Consider the following 23,515-nt stretch of genomic DNA (forward strand, 5'->3'; position numbering starts at 1 on the left):
ACAGAGTTAAGTGACTTGCCCAGGGTCACACATCTAGTAAGTGTCTGAAGCCTGATTTAAACTCAGGTCTTCCTGACTCCAGCCGTGGGGCTGCTTTCTCTATACTCTACTGCATTATTACACCCTCCAGAAAGTGACTTGTCCAGGTTCACTGCAGCAACCTTGATCAGAAACTACATTTCCTGGTCCTTAGGCCAAAGCATCATTTCTCTTTAATTTGGTAAAGCCAGAAGTTAGCTATGGGGGGAAGGGGAAGAGACATAGTTGGCATTTGAAGAAATGTTATATTTCTTTCTTTCTTTCTCTTTCTCTCTCTCCCTCTCTCTTTAAGTGACTTGCCCAGGGTCACATAGCTAGTAAGTGTCAAGTGTCTGAGGCTGGATTTGAACTCAGGTCCTCCTGAATCCAGGGCCAGTGTTTTATCCACTGCACCACCTAGCTGCCCCAAAATGTTTTATTTCTCTTGAGACCTCCTAAAGGGATAGCAATAGGCTATATATGACCTTAAACAAGTCACTTAAATTCTCAAAGTGTTAAATTCCTCTCCTTGTAAAACAAGGAAGTTGGATTAATGGATGAGAGAGTTGTCCATGAACTGGCTTTAAAAAAAATACTTTAATAACTATTTCAATATCATTGATTTCCTTTGCTATTCTATTTATTTTGTTTATGAATCGACAACCAATTCTTTCTGAAAAGGGCGTCCCTAGGTTTCACCAGACTGCCGAGAGGGTCCATGACACAAAAAGGTCAATGTTGTGGAAGGTCCCTTACAGTTCTAACGTTCCATATTCTAACATTTCCATCCGAAAATCCCTTTGAGCTTTCATATTGCAGGTTCCAAGATCTCTGATATTCTGTGATTCTGCGAAGGTCTACCTAAACCCCTGCCACCAGATCCCAACCAACTAAATAAGAAACATTGGCACTCGGGTCAATTTCTCCAGAACCATCCCCACCTCCCACCCCTACTCCCCACCCCATCTTTCTTTGCCCAGTAATTGAGTTTGTTTTCGGGAGGCAGCTGCCCTTCCCTCCTCCCTGGGCACAGCTACTGCAGATCCTGCGGCACCTCCCCCGCCCCCACGCCGTCTTTCTGTCCTTTCCCAGCCCCCTTCCCGCTTTCGGGCTCTTCCCAGCCCCCCTCTTCTCAACCTGTCTGTCCTCCCCCGCCTCCCGGTTGTAGGGTTGGTTCCCTTCTCCCCTTCTCTGTCATCTGTATCTGCCCATGTCTCTCCTTTCTCTCCCTTTATGTGTGTGCTTGTCTCCCCTTGTTTCACTCTGTCGGCGCGTGTCTGCTTGTCTCCCCTAATCTGTGTGTGCGTGTGTGTGTACAGTGTATGTGTAAGTACTCTGTGTGTGTGTGTGTGTGTGTGTGTGTGTGTGTGTGTTTGCGCGCGCGCGCACGCGTCCCTCCCTCTCCCTTCTCCCCTGAACTCTTTCAAATGTGACACATCCCGTGGGGTGAAGCTGTCGGCCCCAGAGTAGGCGCCACCGCCGGGGCGGAGCAGCCAAGCGCACCGGAGCCTCGGAGCTGAGCCCGAGCCCGAGCCCGAGCTGGAGTCCGAGCCGGAGCCCCAGCGAGCACCGGGGCACCGCACAGCACCACTCCCCTCGAGGCGCCCGGCCAGGGAAAGAAGGAAAGAAGGGGCGATGGGCGGCGGCCAACGATCCCGGCGGCCGTCGCTCGCCACGGCCAGCGGCCCAGCTCAGAGCTCGCCCTGAAGGAGGCAGCTCGGCTTTCCTTTGCTTCCCGGCGCCCCCCGCCCCCCCGGGGTATGGGCTGTACTGCAAGGAATAGGAGCGCGCCCAGGTCCACCCCCGGCCCGGCCCTAGGGAACTGAGCATCCCGCGTGGCCAAGATGCGCCCTGGGCGCTCTTAGGCGGAGGTGAGCGGCAGCCCCCCGCCCAGCTCTCTCTCGGCTCTCGGCTGACTCCAGGCTGCTTTTCCCTGCCCCTCTTCCCCCGGCCCGAGCCCATGGGGGCCGGGCCCTTCCCCGCCCAGTCCCATTGCGCCCCGCCCAGCCCAGTCGAGAAGGCAGAGGAGGAAAGACGCCTGGCCCCCTCTCCGCCCCCCGAGGTGTCGCCCAGGAGCTCAGGGCGCATGGAGAGGACCGCGGCCGGCTGCGTGTGCCCGGGTAAGGGGGCGCAGCGCGAGGCGGACTGCGGGAGGATGGGGGACTGGGGCTCAGGGGTTGGGGGGAGGAGAAGAGGACAAGAATGGGGGATGGAGGGTGGGGGAAGGGAAAGCGCTCCATCTCTCTTCCCCGCAGTCCCCTTCCTGGTCTCTGCAACACCCCCACCACCACCCTTCCTCACCCTCCCCCACCCCCTTCTGCCCATCAGCCTGTGCTCACCGAGTCCTGGGTCACACACAGCTGCCGAAAGGATTGGCAGATGGACACACTGACACCCTCCCCATTTATGGCAGGGAGTTGTGGCCCCTGCCAAAGGACAGAGGAGGGAGGGAGTCCTTGGGCAAATCATCCCTTCCCGACTCAGTTTCCTCGTGTGTGAAATGAGGTGGTGAGGCTAAATCTTAGAATCAGAGGCTCTAGAGACAGAAGAGATTTTAAAGATCTTTCCCAATCCAACCCATTGACATGGGGGGGGGCGCTCAACCCACGTACCCCCTCCCTCAGTCTCAGATCTGGTGAAAGTTTCTACTCTGCAACTTACTCTTCCACTCCTTCTTCCCTCTGCTCTGCCCCAACCTTCTCATCCCCCTCCTGAATGGAGTCGGGGGTCCCATTTGGAAAGATGCTAAGAAGTCGAGGAATGAGCTAGGAGAACTTTGGGAACCTTTCTCCACTACTGTTTCACCCTCAAACCACCACCTCAGAGCCACAAAGAGGGCAAAACCAATCCAGATCTGAGAGTGAGTTATTGTTGTTTTGGCGGGGGGGATATAGATCAGAAAATTCCCCGGGTGTCAGAGCTACAGAAGCAGCTTACTTAGGGGAGCTTGGTTAACTAAAGCAGAACTCAAAAGGAGAACAAGGTTTGATTTCCCAGGCCCTTGCCTTCCAGCTTGTTAACTAACCCCCATTACCGAGCAAATCCTAGCACACAAGTGGTGAAGAAGGGTTTGCTTAGGAAAATATTTGGAGAAAAGTTTATAGGAACATCAGTAGCTGTGTCACTCCCCCACTCCCCACCCCCATCCTATTGTAAAGTTTAGAGAATCCAAGAGATGGGCTGAGCATTAGCTTTGAAATCCAAAGGCCTGGCTTGAACTGCTGTCTCTGCCCCCAGGTGGCCCCTGAGTCACCTGGAGAAAAATTCTGGCTTTCAGTTTCCTCATCTGAAAAATGAAGGCTTTAGACAAGATGGTGACTGAGGGAACCTTCCAGCTTTAGGATCCTTATTATTTCACCTAACCATTCACCTGCCTCTAGAATGGGGAGTACTTAGTCCTAAGCCTCAGTTTCTTCATCTGTAAAATGTAAAAATAATGCTTGTATTACCTACCTACTATTGTCTTGAAATAAGCACTTTCTTTGTAGAATCTGAATCGGAGTGGATTGTTATTATTTAACCCCCACCCCCACCCCCACCTCCAGACAGATAAGTGCTTTTTTTGTGTTTAAAAGATCCTTGAGGAAAAAAGGCTTAACATAGGCTGCATTTTCTCCAGATGACTTTTATGTGCCGGAACAGGGCTTGCTCCTGGTGTAGGTTAGTGGGTGGCAAAGTCCCAGGGGCCAGAAAACTCTTTTCTTTGTCTAATTAGGCAGCTTTTTCCTAATCTCTTTAAGAAACATTTAGCTAGTGATTAGTCAGTGGTTCCTGGGCATTTAATTTGGTGGTCTCCAGGCATTTTGTTTGGACTTTTGCTCTGACTCATTTGATCCTTTGTTCCAAGAGTAGATCGTGTTAACAGAGTTTCAAGTTGATATTTGGGGAATCATTGGATCATAGATTTTGAAAAAATAAAATAAAACCGTCCTTTTTACAGATGAGGAAATTAAGGCATGGAGCAATTAAGTAATTTAGACCAGGCATATAGCTAGTAGGTGTCTGAGTGAAATTTGAGCCCACGTCTTCCTGAGGGTCCAGTACTCTAACCACTTCTTCAAATTGCTTCCTTGTCCTTGATGCCCTGCCTGAGTCAGATTTCAGAGTCAATGGTGAAGATTTGGGAAGAGAAAATAGGTGAGAGACCAGGAGAGTGCATCAACCTGTGAGAACAGGTAGTCAGAGGTGCCTTGTCACTCAGCTCTTAGAAGGCAGCAGGACCTCTAATCTCTTCTGGGTTTGCCTTGGATTCTAGTCTCTCTGCCCCCCCACTTCCTTCCCCAAAGAAATTTGTAGATCAAAAGCATTTTGTACTGATGAACAAATAACAGAATTTAGGACTGGTATGGGAAGAACAGGAAAGGACCCTAATTGTGGAGGCAAAGAGGGGAGGGGAAGATATTTGAAACAACATGTGTCATTTATTAACATCTGGCAACCAAACAAAAATCAGCTGTTATTAAGGACCTTGTCTAGAGCCCTCCCTGTCCTTCCCAACCTGCTTTGTCTCTTCCCTCCCCTGATGCATAAGAATGAGTACAGTGAGGGCAGCTAGGTGGCACAATGGATAAAGCACTGGCCCTGGATTCAGGAGGATCTGAGGACAAATCCGGCCTCAGACACTTGACACTTGCTAGCTGTGTGACCCTGGGCAAGTCACTTAACCCTCATTGCCATGCAAAAAAAAAAAGAGTACAGTGTACTAGAAAGAACACTGGATTTGGAGTCAGAAAAAAGGGTTTGGATCCTAGGCTCTGCTTTTAAAAAAAAAAAAATGTTATCTTTTTAACATCACCTTCATTTCCAAATATATCCCTGAATCCCCTTTTAATAAAGCTTTTTAAAAAAGAGAAATAAAATACAGTTCAGCAAGACCAATCAGCACATGAATCAAATTGGACATTATATACTGTATTCCACCTCCATAGTCCCCCACCTCTACAAAGATAGAAGATACAGTCTCATATCTCCCTGGGATCAACCTTGGTCATGAGAATTACAAAGTGTCCAATTTTGACATTAGTAGTTGTTGTTCTTTCCAGTTACATTACTGTAGTCACTGTGTATACTTTTTTCCTGAATCTATTTTCTTCATTTTTTATCAGTTCATCTAAGTCTTTCCATGTCCCGGTATATTACTTTTATTCATCATTTCTTAATGCTGAAGCAATACACTTATATTCATATACCACAATTTATCGAGCCATTCCCCCAAGTGATGGGCATCTGCTTTATTTATGATTCTTTTCTACAACAGAAAAAGCCCCTATAAATATGTTGGACCTTTCTTTCTATCATTTACCTCCTTGGAATATTTACCTTGCAATGGAATCTCTGGGTCAAAGGGTATGGACATTTTAGTCCCTTTCTTAGCATAGATCCAGAATAAGTGGACAAAGCCACAGCTCCACCAGCAGGGAATTGGTGTGAATTAGTTTCCAACCCCTCCCATATCGACAATTCCCATCTTTTGTCTTCTTTGTCAATTTATTGAGTATAAGGTGAAATCTCTGCATTGTTTTGATTTGTGTTCCTCTTATTATTAATAAGTTGAAGCAGCCTTTCATATGGTTATTAATTGTTTGTAATTCTTTTGAGAACTGTTTGCTCATATCCTTTGACCTTAGTAGGGCCATCTGCTTCTTACTGATGGTATTGCTTTGGACAAGTCAATTACAAACTCCAGGCCTCTTTTTCTTTATCCATATAGTAAAGGAGTTGGGCAAAATGATTCCTAAAGACTCCTTCTAAGACTGAATCCTAGGAAACTCTGCATCCTTACCCCATATACATGCTCAGGTTTTTCCTTCATCCTTTCCTGAGTCTCTGAAATCTCCATTTATATTGGAAAAAGCAATTATTCTGATGTCTATAAGTAATCTTTCCCCCCACTATAAAGCCTTGCCTTACAGTAAAATACATACAGCTGTATGATGTGAATATTCTTCTGGGAGTGCTCTAGTGAGCCAGGGAGTCATTGCAAACAGAAGCAAACTAATTTCTGCTGAAAGGAAGGTGGAAAAAAACATGTGCTAGAAGGAGTACCCTTCGCTGCTTATTCCTTTGAGGTTGGTTTTCCATTACAAATATGTTTTGGATCATTTCCATGTCCTTAAAACCTAGGAGCATAGATCTTGGACTGGAAGGGACGTTGGGGATCATCTTGACCAACTGAGAAAACTGAGGCCCTGGTGGGGGGGGGGGTCAGGGAATGACTCCTTGGAGTAAATAAATAACAAAGGATTTGAACCCAGAACTTCTGGCTCTAAATCTAGAGTTCTTTCCACTGAACCATGCTACATTTCCATCTTGGGCAATGATAGATTCTCAGCACTTGGCTGGAGGCTTTTGTGTAGCTGAAGCCCAGGGAAGGAAAGATGATGTTGAAGGCTGTTGGGAAATTCCAGTGGTTCTGGCAATCAGTAGGAAAGCCTCAGGAGCGAACTGGCTGCATCAAGGGCAAGCTAAGAAATCAGAGAGAGCCAAATTCCATTCACTTCTTTGGAATTTGCCTCTGATTCTTGAAGCAAAAAAAAAAGTGATGAACATGGGGAGCTAAATGAAATTGTGAACATCTATGGAAGTCAGAGCCTGTTAACACTAGAGAGTCCTTAAAGGGCATCTAATTTAAACCCATCTTTTGAAAAGGAAGGGGGATGCTACAGTGTAGAAAGGGGCAGTGACTTGTGATTTGCACACTGTAAGCTAATAACCAAATTGGAACTCAAACCCAGGTTTACTGATTTCCTAGTATTTTTTCCATCCCATATTGTGCTAAGGGACTAGAATGACCACAATTTCTTTTGTCAAGTTGAATTAAATGAGATTTTACATGTAACCATGGAAGATTAGAGCTGGGGAGGGGGGAGGGTAAGGACCTTAAAGCAGAGAATATTAGTTGGTGTTGGAAGGGACCTCAGGCATCATGTACTTTGGGAGCATCCAGGGGTATTCTGGAGTCAGCTTGTGCAAGCATTTATACCTAGGAAATTGGCAAATGTCTCCAAATCAGCAAGCACTAAAAATCAGGGCTTGATTGGTTTTGTTGATTATCTAGGCTTAAGAAAGTGATGGAGAAAATGTTAACAAAGATTAAACTTAAAAGTATGAGTGGACACCTGGGTTTTTTCCCAGAGATCTGCTTGTTAAAAATTTACCAGTGTACTCCCGGGAGCATCTAACTTTTTTTACGAGTAGCCTGCATGGTTTAAAAAAAAAACCCTATATGTATTCAGTCTGCATTAATTTTTTTATGTGTTGGCTAAAAAATAAGAATTTTTTTGCAGTAATAACAAAACCAGTTCAACTTTTTTCCATACAAAAGGAAACACTTACAAGGATTGTGTTAGTTGTTCACTCAATCTCAGAGTTGAAAGGGATGCTAGAGAAAATCCAGTCCACAAGTACCTGAACAGAAATTACCTCTACAACATCCCTTACAAAAGATTAGCCATCCTCTACTTGAAAACCTCCAATGATGAGGAACTCATTACCTCCCAAGGTAGCTCCTTCCATTTTTAGACAGCCCTAATTGTCAGTTTCCTTATGTGTCTTCCCTTCTGGGACACTTGCCCAACTGTCACTTACATTATCAGGCAGGAGCCCCAGAGGATGCTGACTACTACTCCATGAATTTAGATTTCTGGTTCTGTAGTTCCTGAGCCCTCACCAGTATGTTCCCCACTATCAATCAGCCAGTTGAATTCTATTAGCCTTTATAAAAGGGGTTTACCAAGAAGGAATAGCAAAAAACCAATTATTACAAAACAATCTTCCCAAACAGGGCTGTACTCAACCCTTGCACATAAAAGGTCCTTGGAGAGTGGAGGGGGGGGGGGCAAGTATTTATTAAACAACTCTATGTACCAAGCACTGGGCTAAGTGTTTTACAAATATTACCCCAATGAGAGTGGGCTTACAATAAAATACAGTGGTCATGGGGCACACATTTAGAGAATACAAGGTACCTCCTGACCTCAGAATACCCTTTCTCCCCTTGTATTGTCCTCAAGAAGTTCTCCTTAGGTGTAGCTTACTGCTAGGCTCTGAGGCATTATTATCTTTCTAGAGTCCCTAGCAAATGCTTCTCTCTACTACAAAGGGTCATGATCATTCAGGCCACCAGAATCCTCTTGGGACTCTTTGTTGTTGTAGTTGTTGTTTGTCCTTCGTTCTCAAAGAGGACCATGACCATCGGGTGATGTCATGACTTGGACTGAATTGGATTTCAGTGAGGGAGGGCTGTGCAAGGTCAACAACCTAAATCTCTTCTCCAGAGCCATCTGGGTCCAGTGATGAGATATGTATCAGGACTACTGGAGAGGGCCCCAGATGTTTAAGGCAATTGGAATTAAGTGACTTGCCCAGGGTCGCACAGCTAGTAAGTATCTGAGTCAAGGTTTGAATTCAGGTCCTCTTGACTCCAGGACCCGTGCTCTATCCACTGCACTGGCACTTTCTCTGTCACTGGCTACTACTGTTTCTGTGAACCTGGCTTCTGAGGACTGTGATGGAACCTCAGGATGTCCCAAATTCACTTGGTTCTTGCCAGGACAATTCTATCTCAGGATATTCGCTTACCTAACATTAGGGAAAAACTAAGCACAAAAGAAACTGCCTATAGACATGTAGTAGCCCAGTGGGGGATAGGGCAGCCACCCTTCCCCTTTCCTGGCACCTCCCACCAGTCCTGCCACACTACCAGGAAGTAAAAAGAAATAAAAAGACCAGTAGCCCCTTTTGTACCAGAACTCAGTTCCAGTTCAGTCCTCCTGAGTCATTATTTCTTTCAGCTACTGCCAATTAGAAGACTTATTGTCACCATGCTCTACCAACCCGTCAATTACTCATGGCCAGAAACTGGCTCCCCAAAGTTCCACGTGTGGGAATGGAAGCAGGCGAGAATGCCTACTGACGAGAGAGGGCAAGTCTAAGCATGTTCTAAGGACTGGACTGCCTTTGGCCACTCTCTCTCCCCACCTCACACTTACAACAAGACAAATCTGCTTCTGGGCAACTTCCACCCAAGGCTCCAAGCTTTGGAGCAGAGTAATTCAGATCAACTAGCATTTATTAAGTGCTTAGTAGATGCCAGGCACTGGGAATACAAAGACAAAAATGAGAGCAGCATCTGCCTTCAAGGGGCTTACATTCTGCTGGAAAAAGAATAAATAGAATCCCTCGTCTGTATGATGACCATTCAGACATTTAAATATAAGAACATAGAGCTCATCACCACCACCAAAGCTTCTCTTCCCAAATGATTTCATGATTCTAAGCACTGTGGTAGAGTGGCAAGAGCATTGTATTTTGAGTCATAAGACCTGGGTTCAAATCCAGGCCCTTTCATGTATTAGCTCTGTCACTTCAGTCAAATCATTTAATTCCTCCCTGCCTTAGTTTCCTCATCTATAAAAAGCAGATGATAATTCCTACATCACCGGGTTATTGGAAAGATCAAATAAGGTAATAGAAAATAAGCACTTTGAAAATCCAGAAGTAGTAGTAGCAGTAGGAATAGGAGTAATAGCATTTATATATCACCTTAAGGTTTACAGAATATTTTACAAAAATCATATCATTTTATCCTCACAACAACCCAAGGAGAGAGGTGCTATTATTAAACCAATTTTACAAATGAAGAAACTGAGGCAGGGAGCATTTAAGCAACTTGTTCAAGATCATCCAATTGATAAGTGTGTGAGTTTGGAGTTGAACTTAGGCCCTCCTGACTCCAGGTCCTTCACCTTATTAATGTCAGCCATTATTAATTTTGATTAAGCCAATAATAATTCTAACACTGACCATTCTTCATGGTTATGGTTGGATTCCATTGTGGAATGCCAGAAGGTTAACTCCAGGTTTCCGTCAGAGATTCAGGGCTGCCTTAAGAGAGGCCAGGTTGGGGCAGCTAGGTGGTGCAGTGGATAAAGCACTGGCCCTGGATTCAGGAGTACCTGAGTTCAAATCCAGCCTCAGACACTTAACACTTACTAGCTGTGTGACCCTGGGCAAGTCACTTAACTCTTATTGTCCACCCAAAAAGGGGGGGGGGCAAAGTTTCCAAAGAGAGAAAGATCAGTCCCATTTTGCCCTCCCCATGGCCCAACCCCACCCACCTCAGACCACATCTGCAGTGTTGTGTTCCATTCTAAGCTCCCATTTTAGGAAGGAGATTGATGAACCAGAGAGAGTCCTGAGCAGGCTAATGCAACCAGAATGGGAAGGGGACCAAAGACTGGCCAGTATGGAGATTTATTCAAGGAACAAGGAACAAGTTGAGCCTGGAGAAGAGAGTTAGCAGAGATAGGATAACTAATCTGCAAATATTCAAAGGTGAAACAGATGAAAGAGGTATTAGAATTATTCTGCTTGACCCCAGTGGGAAGAACTAAAAGGGAAGGATGGAAGCTGTAGAAAAGCAGGTTTATGTTTCGTGTATAAAAAAAACTTCCCGATAATTACAGCCATCCTATAATGAAATGGACGTGCTCTTTGTTGTTCAGTCATTTATCAGTCATGTCCAACTCTTCATGACACCATTTTGGGGTTTTCTTGGCAAAGATAATGGACAAGTTTGTAATTTCCTTCTCCAGCTCATTTTATAGATGAGGAAACTGAGACAAACAAGGTGAGGTGACTTGCCCAGGGTCACACAACTAGTAAATTTCTGAGGCTGGATTTGAACTCAGGAACATGAGTCTTTCTGACTCCAGTCCCAGCTCCCTATCCACTTCACCCCCAGCTGTCCTTCCAACACCTTCCTGGAAATTCCTCATCAATAAAACTACTCACTTCCCTCTGTAAGAGTCCAGTGGCTTCCCATCACCTCTAGGATCAAACATAAAACCCTCTGTTTGTCATTCAAAGCCCTTCATAACTTTATCTCCACCCCCTTCCTCTCTGCCTTTCCAGTTCTCTTACTTCTTGCTGTTGTTCAGTTGAGTCCAACTCTTTGTAACCCCATTTGGGGTTTTCTTGGCAAAGATACTGGAGAGATTTGCCATTTCCTTCTCCAGCTCATTTTATATATTGAAGAAACTGAGGCAAGCAGGGTTAAATGACTTGTCCAGGGTCCCACAGCTAGTACATGTCCGAGGCCAGATTTGAACTTGGGTCTTCCTGACTCCAGGCCTTGCACTCCGTCCACTGTGCCACCTAGTTGCCTCTCTTATACCTTAACACACCTCCATATACTCTGATGCAGTAACACTGGCTTCCTGGCTGATCCTCAAACAAGATACTCCATCTCCTGTCTCTGGCCACGTTCACCCGATATCTATCCCTTGTGCCTGGAATGGTCTTCTTCCTTCCTAATTCCTGACTTCCCTGGCTTTCTTCAAGTCTCAGCTAAAACCCCACCTTCTACAGAAAGCTTTCCCCAATCTCCCTTAACACTAGTCCCTTCCTTCTGCTGATCGTTTCCAATTTATCCTGTAGATAGTTTGTTTGTACCTAGTTATTCCCATTTCTCCCTCTTTAGACTGTGAGCTCCATGAGAGCAGGCTCTTTTGTCTGGCTTCGAATCCCCAGTCCTCAGCCCAGTGCCTATGTAGCAGGTAGTTAATGAATGCTCACTGACCCATCAAACAATGGAGATCTCCAAGGGGAAGCTTGTAACCAATATGGTAGAGAGGATTCCTGCTCAGGTACAGGGTAGACTTGAAACTCACAGAGGTCCTTTCTTTTTTTTTTTTTTTTTTTAGTGAGGCAATTGGGGGTAAATGACTTGCCCAGGGTCACACAGCTAGTAAGTGTTAATTGTCTGAGGCTGGATTTGAACTCAGGTACTTCTGACTCCAGGGCTGGTGCTCTATCCAATGTGCCACCTAGCTGCCCCTCACAGAGGTCCTTTCTAACCCAGATTGATTTTGTTTTGTTTGTTTTGGTTTGGTTTTGGGGCGGGGAGGGGTTCCTCTTAGGTGTATGTCTTTTCCCTCCCCTTCCTGCTGAGTGTGGCATATCACTTGATCTTATATAATCTTCATTCCTCATTTTCTCAAAGGAGTTAATTAATTGAGAACTAATTAAGGGTTTTATGTCTACTGTTTGACACAGTGTTTGGAAACAAAAGTCATTAGGGATAATGGGGGAAACTTGAATTGTCATCTGCCACATGAAAATATTTAATCTGATGCCCACCCCCAGGCACGTCACCTAAGGCAATTCCCTTGCTGCTGTTAAGAGCCCTTGATGAGGTAGAAAGAAAGAAGGAACAAGCATTCTTTTCATGGCTTTGAAGAACCCCACTGGTCTTGTTCCATCAACCTACCTTTCCAGCCATGTTTCCCATGATCCCCCTTCCTACATTCTGTATTCCAACCAGTGTAGACTCCTCATTCTTTTCCATCCCACCCTATTCTGGTACAGTGGGAAGAGCATTGGATGGACCTGGGTTTGAATCCAGGCTCTGTCACCTCACCTGTGTGACCTTAGGTAACTCACCTTCCCTTCTGGGGCCTCAGTTTCCTCATATTGTAGAGGAGATGGGTTAGATTGGAAGACTCCTAAGGTCTAAGTTGATGCTTCTCTTCTTAAGCATTTGTGAAGCCTAGCAGATCAAAAAGTCAGGTCTCCTTTACACTCTTAACAATTGTTGAGGATTGCCCAAAGAGCTTTTGTTGATATGGGTTATACCTACCAATAGTAACATTTTAGAGATGAAAACATCACACAGCTAGTAAGTGTCAAGTGTCTGGGTTCAGATTTGAACTCAGGTCCTTATGAATTCAGGGCCAGTGCTTTATCCACTGTGCCACCTAGCTGCCCCCTCTTAGTATTATTAAGAAAAATAGTTTTGACTTCATGGACTCTCTGAATGGGCATCAGGGACCCCCAGAAATCCTTGGACCACATTTCAAGAACCATAGGTGTAAGATTGTCTGATACATCCTCCTCTCCGCTTTTTTTTTGGGGGGGGCAGGGCAATGAAGGTTAAGTGACTTGCCCAGGGTCACACAACTAGTAAGTGTCAAGTGTCTGAATCCGGATTTGAATTCAGGTCCTCCTGAATCCAGGGCCGGTGCTCTATCCACTGTGCCACCTAGCTGCCCCTCCTCTCCACCCTTCAAGGATACTTCCCTTCCTTTCAGACATGGCTCAAGTGACTCAGGTACCACCTTCTCCATGAAGCCTTCCTTTCCATTTACTGGGCACCAGTGATGTAGAAATTAAGGCTATAGACATTTCTAGGGCTCACACCATGAGTGGAAGATCATTAATTTGGTGATACCCCCAGTACCTAGGGGACACCCAGCCTAGAGTCAGGAAGATTGCTCTTTCTGAATTAAAATCTGGCCTTGGATACTAGCTGTGTGACCCTGAACAAGTCACTTAGCCCTGTTTGCCTCAGTTTCCCTGTCTGTAAAATGAGCTGGAGAAGGAAATGGCAAACCACTCCAGTCTTTGCCAAGAAAACCCCAAATAGGGTCACGGAGAGTCAGACATGACTGAAAATGACTGAATGACAGTGTCTATAACCATGTGCATAGATGACCAATAAAGGAAAAGAGACCCATTCATATGTGTCCAATTCCATTGCATTGATTTGTCCCAGTCCTATGCGTTATGTTGTTCTTTTTATCATCATATGCAAAAACCAACTCATCTACAAATTGACACATGAGAATCAGAATCATAGGCTCCGAGAAGGGGAAGGGACATCAAAGACCATCTAATCCAACCTCCTCATATTGCATTTTATTAAGCTTCCTGGAGGGGAAGTGACTTGCCCAAGATCACACAGCTATTTCATACTAGAGCCGAAATTTAAACCCATCCCCATAAGGCTCCATCCCAGACTCCCTGGCCAATGCTCTTTCCACTACACCATTCTATTTAATTCAACAATGATTTATTATACCTTGTCTCTAGTAAGACACTGGCACAAAGGACAAGGTTCTGGGAATACCAAGAGAAGCCCAAAGCAGTCTTTTCCCTCCAGCAGTTTATACTTGGCCAATGGAATGTACACAGAGGAGTAAAGTTCCATTTGGCCCAAGGTTTTTTGCCACTGAATGTCGCCTTCCTTTAGGTAGGTGTCACTGGGATGGATATTGTCCTTTTAGCTGCCCATAGTCCTTCCCACCGGGGATTCCAATTTCTCAGAGGCCAGGGACCAGGCAATATACACATGTCCACATATCAAGGGCACCGAGACAGGGTGAGCTTTGAGCACCACATTGCCCAAATACAGGGAGTTGAGATTTTTTTTAACAACTAAGATCATTTTTTAAAAGTTTTGTATTGAGTGCAAACACAGCGACTTCATAGACGATTAAGCTAATTTTTTAAAAAACCAACTTTATTGAGTCAACAGATGGTGAGTGAGAAAACAATGACATTAATTCAAGAAATCTTTCATTAAGTTAAAAAGAGTGAGACTTATTTACTCGATTATTTGTTTAACTCACTGGGTTTTAACTCAAAAAAGGATTTTTTAAAAAAATTTCTTCATTGCTTTTTTTTATGCTATCACTCAGAAGACTTTGAATCAGAGGACCCTGGATTCTAGTCCATTCTGCTACTTACTCTTTGTTATCTTAGGCAAGTCACATTCTCCCTATGGGCCTCAATTTCCTCATCTGTAGAATGAGAATGATTCTATCTGTTAGAACCATTTCATGGGCTTGTAAGCAGCTAGATGGAGCACTGGGCCTGAAGTCAGGAAACCCAGAAGTTAAAGCCTACCTCAGACATCAACCCCTGGGCAAGTCACTTCTGTCTACCTCTGTTTCCTCATCTATAAAATGGAGATAATAGTAGCATGCACTTCCCAGGATTGTTATAAGGATAAAATAATATTTGTAAAATGCTTTGTAAATGTTAACACACTCTCTAAATGATATAAATATTATTGTTTTGAATATCAAATGAGATAATTTACATAACTGTAACACACGTAACTATAAGCTATAATTATTTTTGTTCTGGACCAGGGCAAGTCCTATCTACCAATTTGACAGTTTCTATCTATGGGGCTTAACGCTACACCCCGTTCTCAGTCACAGGATCTAGCATTGAACAGGCATCTGGTCCAACCCTCTCACTTTAATGGATGTGAAGACCGGGCCTAGGGACTTGGTCAGAGAGGTAACGAGGGGCAGGACAGAGAAATGCACCCAGTTGTTCCCTAAATCCATCATCCTTGCCATCATAGCACCCTCCCTTCATTATCACAAGGCCACTTAGGTACAGGGTGAGCCCTAGGAATGTCGGTAGCTTCCATTGCTCCGTCAATAGTAGGTGTCTGGTAAGTACAAAGAAAGGATTCATGGAGAAGGTGCTGCCTGACATCACGGTCCTTTCCCAAAGGTCCAGCTGTATTTTTACAGATGTTTTTTTTTCTTCTTGTTTTTCCCCCCTTAAATCTAATGAGTCTTCATCTTCCCTTTGAGATGATTAAAGAAAAGTTTATCGTCCACATGTGAAGCGAGACCGAATGATAGAGCCTTCTCCGGAGCCTCGGGGATGCTAAATCCATTTACCCTCACTGAGCTCCATTTGTTTAATGTGACCACATGTTCCATTCTTTAAAATCTGCTTCTTGCCAAGAAGTTTCATTTTGCAGAGTGAAGGCTAGACTGGGATTTCTTAAGACTTGTGAAGTTGGGGGCAGCTAGGTGGTGCAGTGGATAAAGCACCGGCCCTAGATTCAGGAGTACATGAGTTCAAATCTGGCCTCAGACACGTGATACTTACTAGCTGTGTGACCCTGGGCAAGTCACTTAACCCTCACTGCCCTGCAAAAGAAAAAGGAAAAAAAAGAGTTGTGAAGTACCCGAGGGATGTTGCTCCCATCACAAGGGAGAGAATAGATGGCAAGGATATAGTGATTTAAGGTTTGCAAAGCATTATCTCATTTGATCCTACAATAACCCTAGGAGACATGTGCTCTTATGACTCCTATTTTATAGATGAGGAAACTGAGGCAGACAGGGTTAAGTGACATGCCCAGGGTCACACAGCTAGTAAATATCTGAGTCACAATTTGAATTCAAGTCTTCCTGACTTCAAGTCTCGTGCTCTCTCCACTGTGATGCCTAAAATGGCTCACAGACACTTTGCTGTTTAGTCATTCAGTCATCTCCCACTCTTATCAACCCCACTGGGGATTTTCTTGGTAAAGATGTTGGAGTGATTTGACATTACCTTCTTCAGCTCATTTTACAAATGAGGAAACTGAAGCCAACAGGGTTAACTGACTTGCCCAGCATCCCATAGCCAGTGTCTAAGGCCAGATTTGAACTCGGGTCTTCTTGACTCCAAGGCCAGGGCTCTATTGCTGTGCCACTTAGCTGCCCAGACACAGGACGTGCGAATAGCGGGAAGTAACACCGGTGGGGGACTGGCACCCTGGAGCAGGGAGGTAAACATATATTCAGGGTATAGGATTCAAATTCTTATGGTAAGAAGCCATTAGAGTTCTTCTGAGACTGAACCAAGATGGGCTATCTCACTCAGGACAAGACCAGCCAGTGCTGGGGGCCAGACATATATCCAAATGCAGGAAGGACAAGTCCCTCAGGAGAGGGAGGGGTAGAGCCTGAATCAGGAGGAGAAAAGTATATAAACCAAAAAGGCAGGTCAGATCACTATCAGGTGTCTTTACTGAGTTCCAAGGAACCAAGACAATCAGGGCCTCCCATTGGAGACAGATTTCTTTAGGCCAAGAGGTTGGATTCCAGCTCTCACATAAATTAAAAGATTTTTTTTTTTTTTGCGGGGCAATGGGGGTTAAGTGACTTGCCCAGGGTCACACAGCTAGTAAGTGTCAAGTGTCTGAGGCTGGATTTGAACTCAGGTCCTCCTGACTCCAGGGCCAGTGCTTTATCCACTGCGCCACCTAGCCACCCCAATTAAAAGAATTATAATAATAGGTAGTATTTATATACCGCCTCCCCTTGGCATCCACCACTACATAGTTTTATTGGGTCACACAAATGATTAGAGATCTTGGAGCCAAGATGGTATCAATCTATTCCCAAATTTTAAATGGGTAAGAAGCCCAGCTCTCTTAGAGAATGCAGGTATGGAATGTGAGCACCTAATAGGTAACTTTTGGTAAAGTTTAAGGTTTAGGAGGCAGTTAGGTGGCTCGATGGATAGGAATCACCAGGTTTGGAGTCAGAAAGACCTGAGTTCAAATCTGACCTCAAACACTTACTAGCTTTGTGACCCTGGGTGAGCCACTTAACCTCTGTTTGCCTTAATCCATTGGAGAAAGAAATGGCAAACCACTCCAGTATCTTTGCTAAGAGAAACCCATGGACAAAAAAAGTCTATGGGATATGTAGAGTTAGACACAACTCAACAACACTGTTGTCTGCCTGTAATGAAAGCAGTCTATATAGCCTGATCAGGGTAAGCCTTTCTCCTCCAAGTATCCATCAGTGTGAGAAAGCCGGGTCCTGCTCAGCCATGAAATTCCCCCAGTCACTTCTTCCTCTTCCCCCCACCCCAATTCACTTAAATTAAGAAGGGAGGGGGGCCTTTGATGGTTTAATTAGCATGCTACCTTTTTAGGTCTGCATTTCTAAGAGTCCCCTTGAGTGGAAGGCTGATGAACAAGGAAATGAGAGGGAAATGAAGCCGACTTTTCGTGTATATAACAGAACCACTTAATAGCTCAAAGTACTGCATGCTGAATTCCCCTTGTTAGGAAATCCAATTAGAGATGAGTCAGAGAGAGGGATGAAAGTACTCTTTCTCCTGTACTTCAGCCGCAAAATGAAGAAAGCTGAGCTCGGAGACCACCAGCTTATTCACTCACGGCTCAGTGAATGGAATCACTGGCAGCGCTGTGTGATTTGGGCACACTCTGAGCAGCTAGTCTGCACCAGCAGTGGAAAGGTACAGGAGACTATTGAGGCAAGATTCAAACCCAGGGCCCCCGACTTCTCACACAGTCCAGTGGTCCTCTCAGGGTGGTTCCTAACATCCTCCCTAACCTTCTATATCTAATGGTCCCTTTGAGCTCTGACATTCTGAGGTTTTGTGAACAAAAGATATAGTGAAGGTATTTTAATCTTATCTTGATGACTCAGGATCTTTATTTAAGAGTATCCTTTATTGTAACAGGTGACAACCTCAAGGGCAATTGACAGATTTCAAGGGTTTAAGCAGCTTTTCTTTTCCTAGCCCCCACTACAAGAATGAATGAATGAATGAATGAATGAATGAATGAATGAATGAATGAATGAACTACTTCAATCCCAGAGGCTGGCACTGTTTGCATTCTGACTCACCACCTCTAGCAGCTGAAAGAGATCTGTGTGCCCTGAAGCAGGGAGGTCTGTTTTCTCTTGGCCAGACAGCTTTTACCTCCAGTGAGCATGACTGATTGTTAATTAACTCCTTAGCACACAGATTAAATCAGCCCAGTGTTGAGCATTTTCATCAGCTGCAGTTCACTTGGTGGTGGTGTACAAGTGACCACACTCTCAAATAAATAATCACCAAATAGCATTCTATTTTACACAGTCGCACACTGCTCCAGGACATACCAAGAAGAATCAATTCAGATCTTTTAATGGTAGGATTACAGAATGTGGGCAGATTGTTAAAATGTTTTGAAATTCTATGCTCTACTTTTAAAAATGAATCACCCTAACTGCTTCACACTGGAAGGAGAGGAGTTTTGTGGGTTGTTTGTTTTTGTGTTTTTTTTTAATTCTCCAGGAAATCACAGAATCATAAAATCTCAGTGCTAAAAAGAAACTCAGAGATGATCTAGTCTAATCTCTACCTGAAGATATCATCCACATTATCTACTAGAAGTGATGATGCAGTCTCCAGTTTGAACCCTTGACTGATAGGATCTCACTACCAAGCAAGCCATTCCATTGTTTGTTAGACAGGTCTACCTTAAATTGAGCCAGCTGGTCTCTCTATAACTTGTACCCATCGCACAGCCCCTGGCACATAGTAGGCACTTAATAAATGTTTATTGAATGATGACTACCTCATTCTGCCCTGGGAATCTAGCAGAGAAAGTACATCCCCCACTTCCCAGATATTCAAAAAACAAGGATCATCATATTCCTTGTCTTCTACAGGATGAACTTCCAATTTCCTTTAGTTTGGTTGTTGTCCTTCTTTCTCCAAAGAGGACCAAAAATGACATCACTATGATGGAGTCAAGGTACAGTGTGACCAACTAGCTGATCAGACAAGTACAAGCTGGAGGGCTCTACCACATGACATTTGGAGTGGAGTAGAGATGTCTCTAAATTTGTACATCTCACATTTCTTTTGACTTACTGCAATTCTGCTTCACTCATAGAGCACAGAGCCTTCTTTGATGTGGCATGCCATGCTGGGCAGTCCTTTTTTCCAGCATCTCCTATGTCATACCATCTATTCCAGAATCTTCAGAGACCTTGAGAATATTTTCTGCAAACAAAAAAAAAAAAAAAACATGTACCAATTCTCCTTCTGCTTTTAGGCTTGGCTTGATGCCTTTTCAAGTTAAAGAATCCTCATCTGACACTAATTTTTTGGGTGTGAAGCTTTGTTATTGTCTAGTGGGGTTGGATACTAGTTCTATGATAAGTTGTGGTACTTCTTCTATTGTACTCATCATCCTGTAAATAGCTTCCTAGTCATCTGTGTATATCTTACTTCCCAACTATGCTGTAGTACCTCAAAGCAACGGATTCTTTCATAGTCTTCATGTGGTGCCCAGCACATAGTAAATGCCCAATTAATGGTCATTATCCTAAGATATATGAAAAGCAGCATGTCACAATAGATAAGAAAACTGGCTGCTGAACAGGATAACCCTGGCCTCAAGTTCCACCTGTGACATATACCAGTCACAAGATCTTGGACAAGTCACTTGACCTTTTTTTAGTGCCCTAGACAACTCTCCAAGATCACAATTTCAGAGTGTGTGCTAGTTTGCATCGGCAGATAAGAGGAGTTTCCCTATATGAATGAAATAATAGATCCCATCCAAAAAAAAAAATCCTATAACGTATTTCATGTTAGTTTTCCAAATGAAAGATAGCATGGCTCAGGTGCGAGTGTGAATGAGAGGTGAGAGGGTGTGGTGTGGAAGTGAGGGAGGAGGGCTATTGTCATGGGATCAGTCATGACTAGATTTGACCTCTAAGTAGTAACAAGGTCATATTCTCTTGGACACCCAGATAAATTTGGCCCTGGTACATGTGGTTGGAGCCCAATCCTTGCATCAGCAAAAATCCTTTGCTGATTTACTCCATGAACCAGACCAAAGTCCACCTTTCCAAAGTGAAAGGGAAGATACTACCAGTTTGGGGAGGACCAAGAAGGACCTCTTGTCAAAGTGGGATTTGGAGTTGAGTCTTAAAGTAAGTCAGGAAAAGAAGAGAGGCTGAGATAAAGGAGCACAGTATGTAGGAACGGAGGGTAGCTAAAGCAAAGACTGGAGAGGGGAGATGGGGGGTGCAGTTTTGAGACACAGATCTCTTTGAAATCAGCCTGGAGAGTCATGCCCTGAGCTAAGCCAGATGAAGGATGCAGGATTCGGGAAGTCAGCATCGTGCAAAGCATTGAGCCACACAGATAGCTGGAAAAACCTGTGTTCTAAGCCTGATATGTGAGACCAAATAGCTGGGTCACCTTGGCTGGGTGATTAATCACTTCTTTCTGGCCGTCAGTTTCTTTCATCCATGAAGTCAGAGTTGGCACTAGATCATCCTCGCACCCCAACCATCCAGCTCTATATAGTCCATGACCTTCATTGTGATCTGCGTTCCTGAACTTCTTTCTTTCCAGCTAAGCAGAGGGATTAAAAGCCACTGTTTTTGTCTCTCTGTCCTTCAGATGAGCAGAGCATCCTTCCCTGTAAGAAGGAGGAGCTGCAGTGTGACACTGGGCTGTGCTTGCTGAACTGGCTACCTGTCACTACAAGAAGGACTGTAGCCGGGACTACATGTCCATCAAAATCACCTGCTCTAGTAAGTCCTCTTCCTCGGCCCATCCCCCCAGGGCCCTGCCTCCCGAGCCTTGGGCTGCCTGGTGTGGGCCACTCACTCTCCAGCCAGGCCCTGCCTTGCATGCTTTGGGAACAGGGTTTAGTGTTTTCATGAAAGACGTCACAGGTTTTGCCAAAGAATTAAATTAATCAAATAACGGGTACCCGGGGAGGTCAGGGAAGAGAAAATAAAGGGGGAAACTTTGGGAGTAGAGTGGAAAGAAGACCAGGCATGGAAGCAAAAGGCCCTGTCTCTGGTACTTACTAAATAGTGGCTCCATGGATGTCTTCAATTTCTCCTCTCTAACTGCCCTTTGGGCTTCTTGGATTGGGTATTCCAGAGGCATCTTGAATGTAAAAGGTTCCTCACCCTTCTTCCCAAACCTTCCCCCCTTCCAAACTCCACTATTACTGTCAAGGGGCACCATTATCCTACCAGGCACTGGGGGCTCTGACCTCACTGTCCATCCCCTGCTCCTCCTCGCACTCAGTACCACATCCAAGTCTCATCCTCATACCTTCACAACATCACTGATGTGTCCCCTGCTGGATACTCAGACAGAGACATCCTCAGTTCAGGCCTTCCTCCCCTATGGCCTGGATTACCGCAACAGCCTTCTCACTAGTCTCCCTTCCTCAAGTATCTCCTCACTCCAGTCATGCTCCAAAGGGATTTTTCTAAAACACGTGTCTGACCATGCCAGCCCCCTGCTCCATGAGCTTCAATAGCTCTCTATTACCTCTGGGATAAAATAGAAAGTATTCATTTTGACCTCTTTTTAAAGTCTTCATCCTCTGCCCCTTAATACCTTCCTCATACTTTATTACCCTTTTCACAGTCTAGGATCCATCGGCAATGGCCTACTTGCAATCCCCTTGAAGAGAGCAAATGAGATAATATTTGTAAAGCACTTAGCACAGTGCCTGGATATAACAGGTGCTATATAAATGCTAGCTATTACTCTTTTATTACTACTAGTATTATTGTTGTTGTTAGTAGTAGTAGTATTTCTACTATTTCCTTTCTCCTTCCCTTTGCACTTACAAAGGCTCCCCGCACCTAGCGTACTCTGCTCTTAATAGTTTCCCCACCATCCTTTAAAATTTAGCTCAAATGTCAGCTCTTAGGAGACCTTTCTTGATGCCCCCCAAGGTGAGAGTGCCCAGAAGATACAACGTGGTGGCACAGTAGATAGAGCACTGGGCCTGGAATCAAGAAAGACCTAAGTTTACATCTGGACTGTGTAACCCTGGGGGCAAGTCACTTTACCACTCTCTGTCTTGTTTCTTCCTCATAAAAATAAGGATAATAATAGCACCTACCTCTCAAAGTTATTGTGCGATAAAATGAAATGATGTTTGTAAAGTATTTTGCAAACCTTAAAGCATATATAAATGCTAGATAATATCATTCTTTTCTCACCTTCTCTCTCTCTTCCCAATACACATGTATGTGTATACATATGTGTAATACACATGTATAATGTGCATGCATGTGTGTATACACATGTGTGTATAGGTATACACAAGGTGTATAGGTATATAGTATACATATTGTGTATGTGTATATGTGTTATATAATATATCACTATTATTTACCATGTTGCTTCCCCATTAAAATGCACTCATCTTGAGGACAGAAACAATGTTTTTGCCTTTGTCTATATCCCCATTATGTGCTTTATAAGTAAGTTTAATGACTACCTGGGTAGCTAACTATAATCTATAAAATACCTATACTACCTACCTCACTCAGTTCTGTGTAGATCAAAAAATAATCAATGGGGCAGCTAGGTGGTGCAGTGAATAGAGCACCGGCCTGGAGTCAGGAGTACCTGAATTCAAATCCGGCCTCAGGACACTTAACACTTACTAGCTGTGTGACCCTAGGCAAGTCACTTAACCCCAATTGCCTCACCAAAAAAGAAAAAAATCAGTACTGGAGCTCTGAATGGACAATATGGACAAGTAGAGCAGAGGGGTTCACCTTGTGGTTTCCATGCCTCAGTCAGGGCAGCCTTAGATAGAGATGGACCGAACATCCAGACAAGGTTTAGCAGGGCATCAACCCTACCATTTCTCCTGGAGTTGGTCAGCAGCAAACACCATACCGGCCCCTTCTGAAGCCACACTGGCTCTATGGTAAACGACCATCTTCCAGGTGGTGGATCAGTCTGTTTTAAGGAGAATTCTGGCAAGAGGTCTTGGCAGTGATGACTCCCCTGTAATAGTCACAGTTCAAACCTATTTCCTTTTTCTTTGTAGAGATGGACAATGGAGACTTCTTTACTTTTAAATTTAATCTTCATTATTAACATTTTCCCCATCACTTTCTTAAGACTTGAAAATTTAAAAAAAAAACAATAAATCAAGCCCCGATGACAACATTTATGTAGCTTTTTAAGGTTTTCAAAGTGCTTTACGTTTTTCTCTCATTTAATACTCACAACAACCCTGTAAGGTAGGTGCTGTTTTTATTCCCATTTTATAGATGAGGAAACTGAGTCTGGGAGAGGTTGTGCAGTTTTCCCAGGGTTGCAC

General features: G+C 44.3%; 1 protein-coding gene across 1 annotated transcript in view; it reads left to right on the forward strand.

Annotated features, from left to right (window-relative positions):
• The first annotated feature begins 1,474 nt into the window (after nt 1–1,474).
• The window catches only part of BEAN1 (brain expressed associated with NEDD4 1), a 97,711-nt gene continuing 75,670 nt past the window's right edge, over nt 1,475–23,515 (forward strand). The window contains 3 exon segments of the mRNA XM_043981054.1: nt 1,475–2,138; nt 20,824–20,895; nt 20,898–20,957. Of these exon segments, the coding sequence (XP_043836989.1) occupies nt 1,979–2,138; nt 20,824–20,895; nt 20,898–20,957 (292 nt within the window). The 5' untranslated portion in view covers nt 1,475–1,978.

The sequence above is a fragment of the Dromiciops gliroides genome, chromosome 2 (genome assembly GCF_019393635.1).
Source record: "Dromiciops gliroides isolate mDroGli1 chromosome 2, mDroGli1.pri, whole genome shotgun sequence".
NCBI lineage: Eukaryota > Metazoa > Chordata > Mammalia > Microbiotheria > Microbiotheriidae > Dromiciops > Dromiciops gliroides.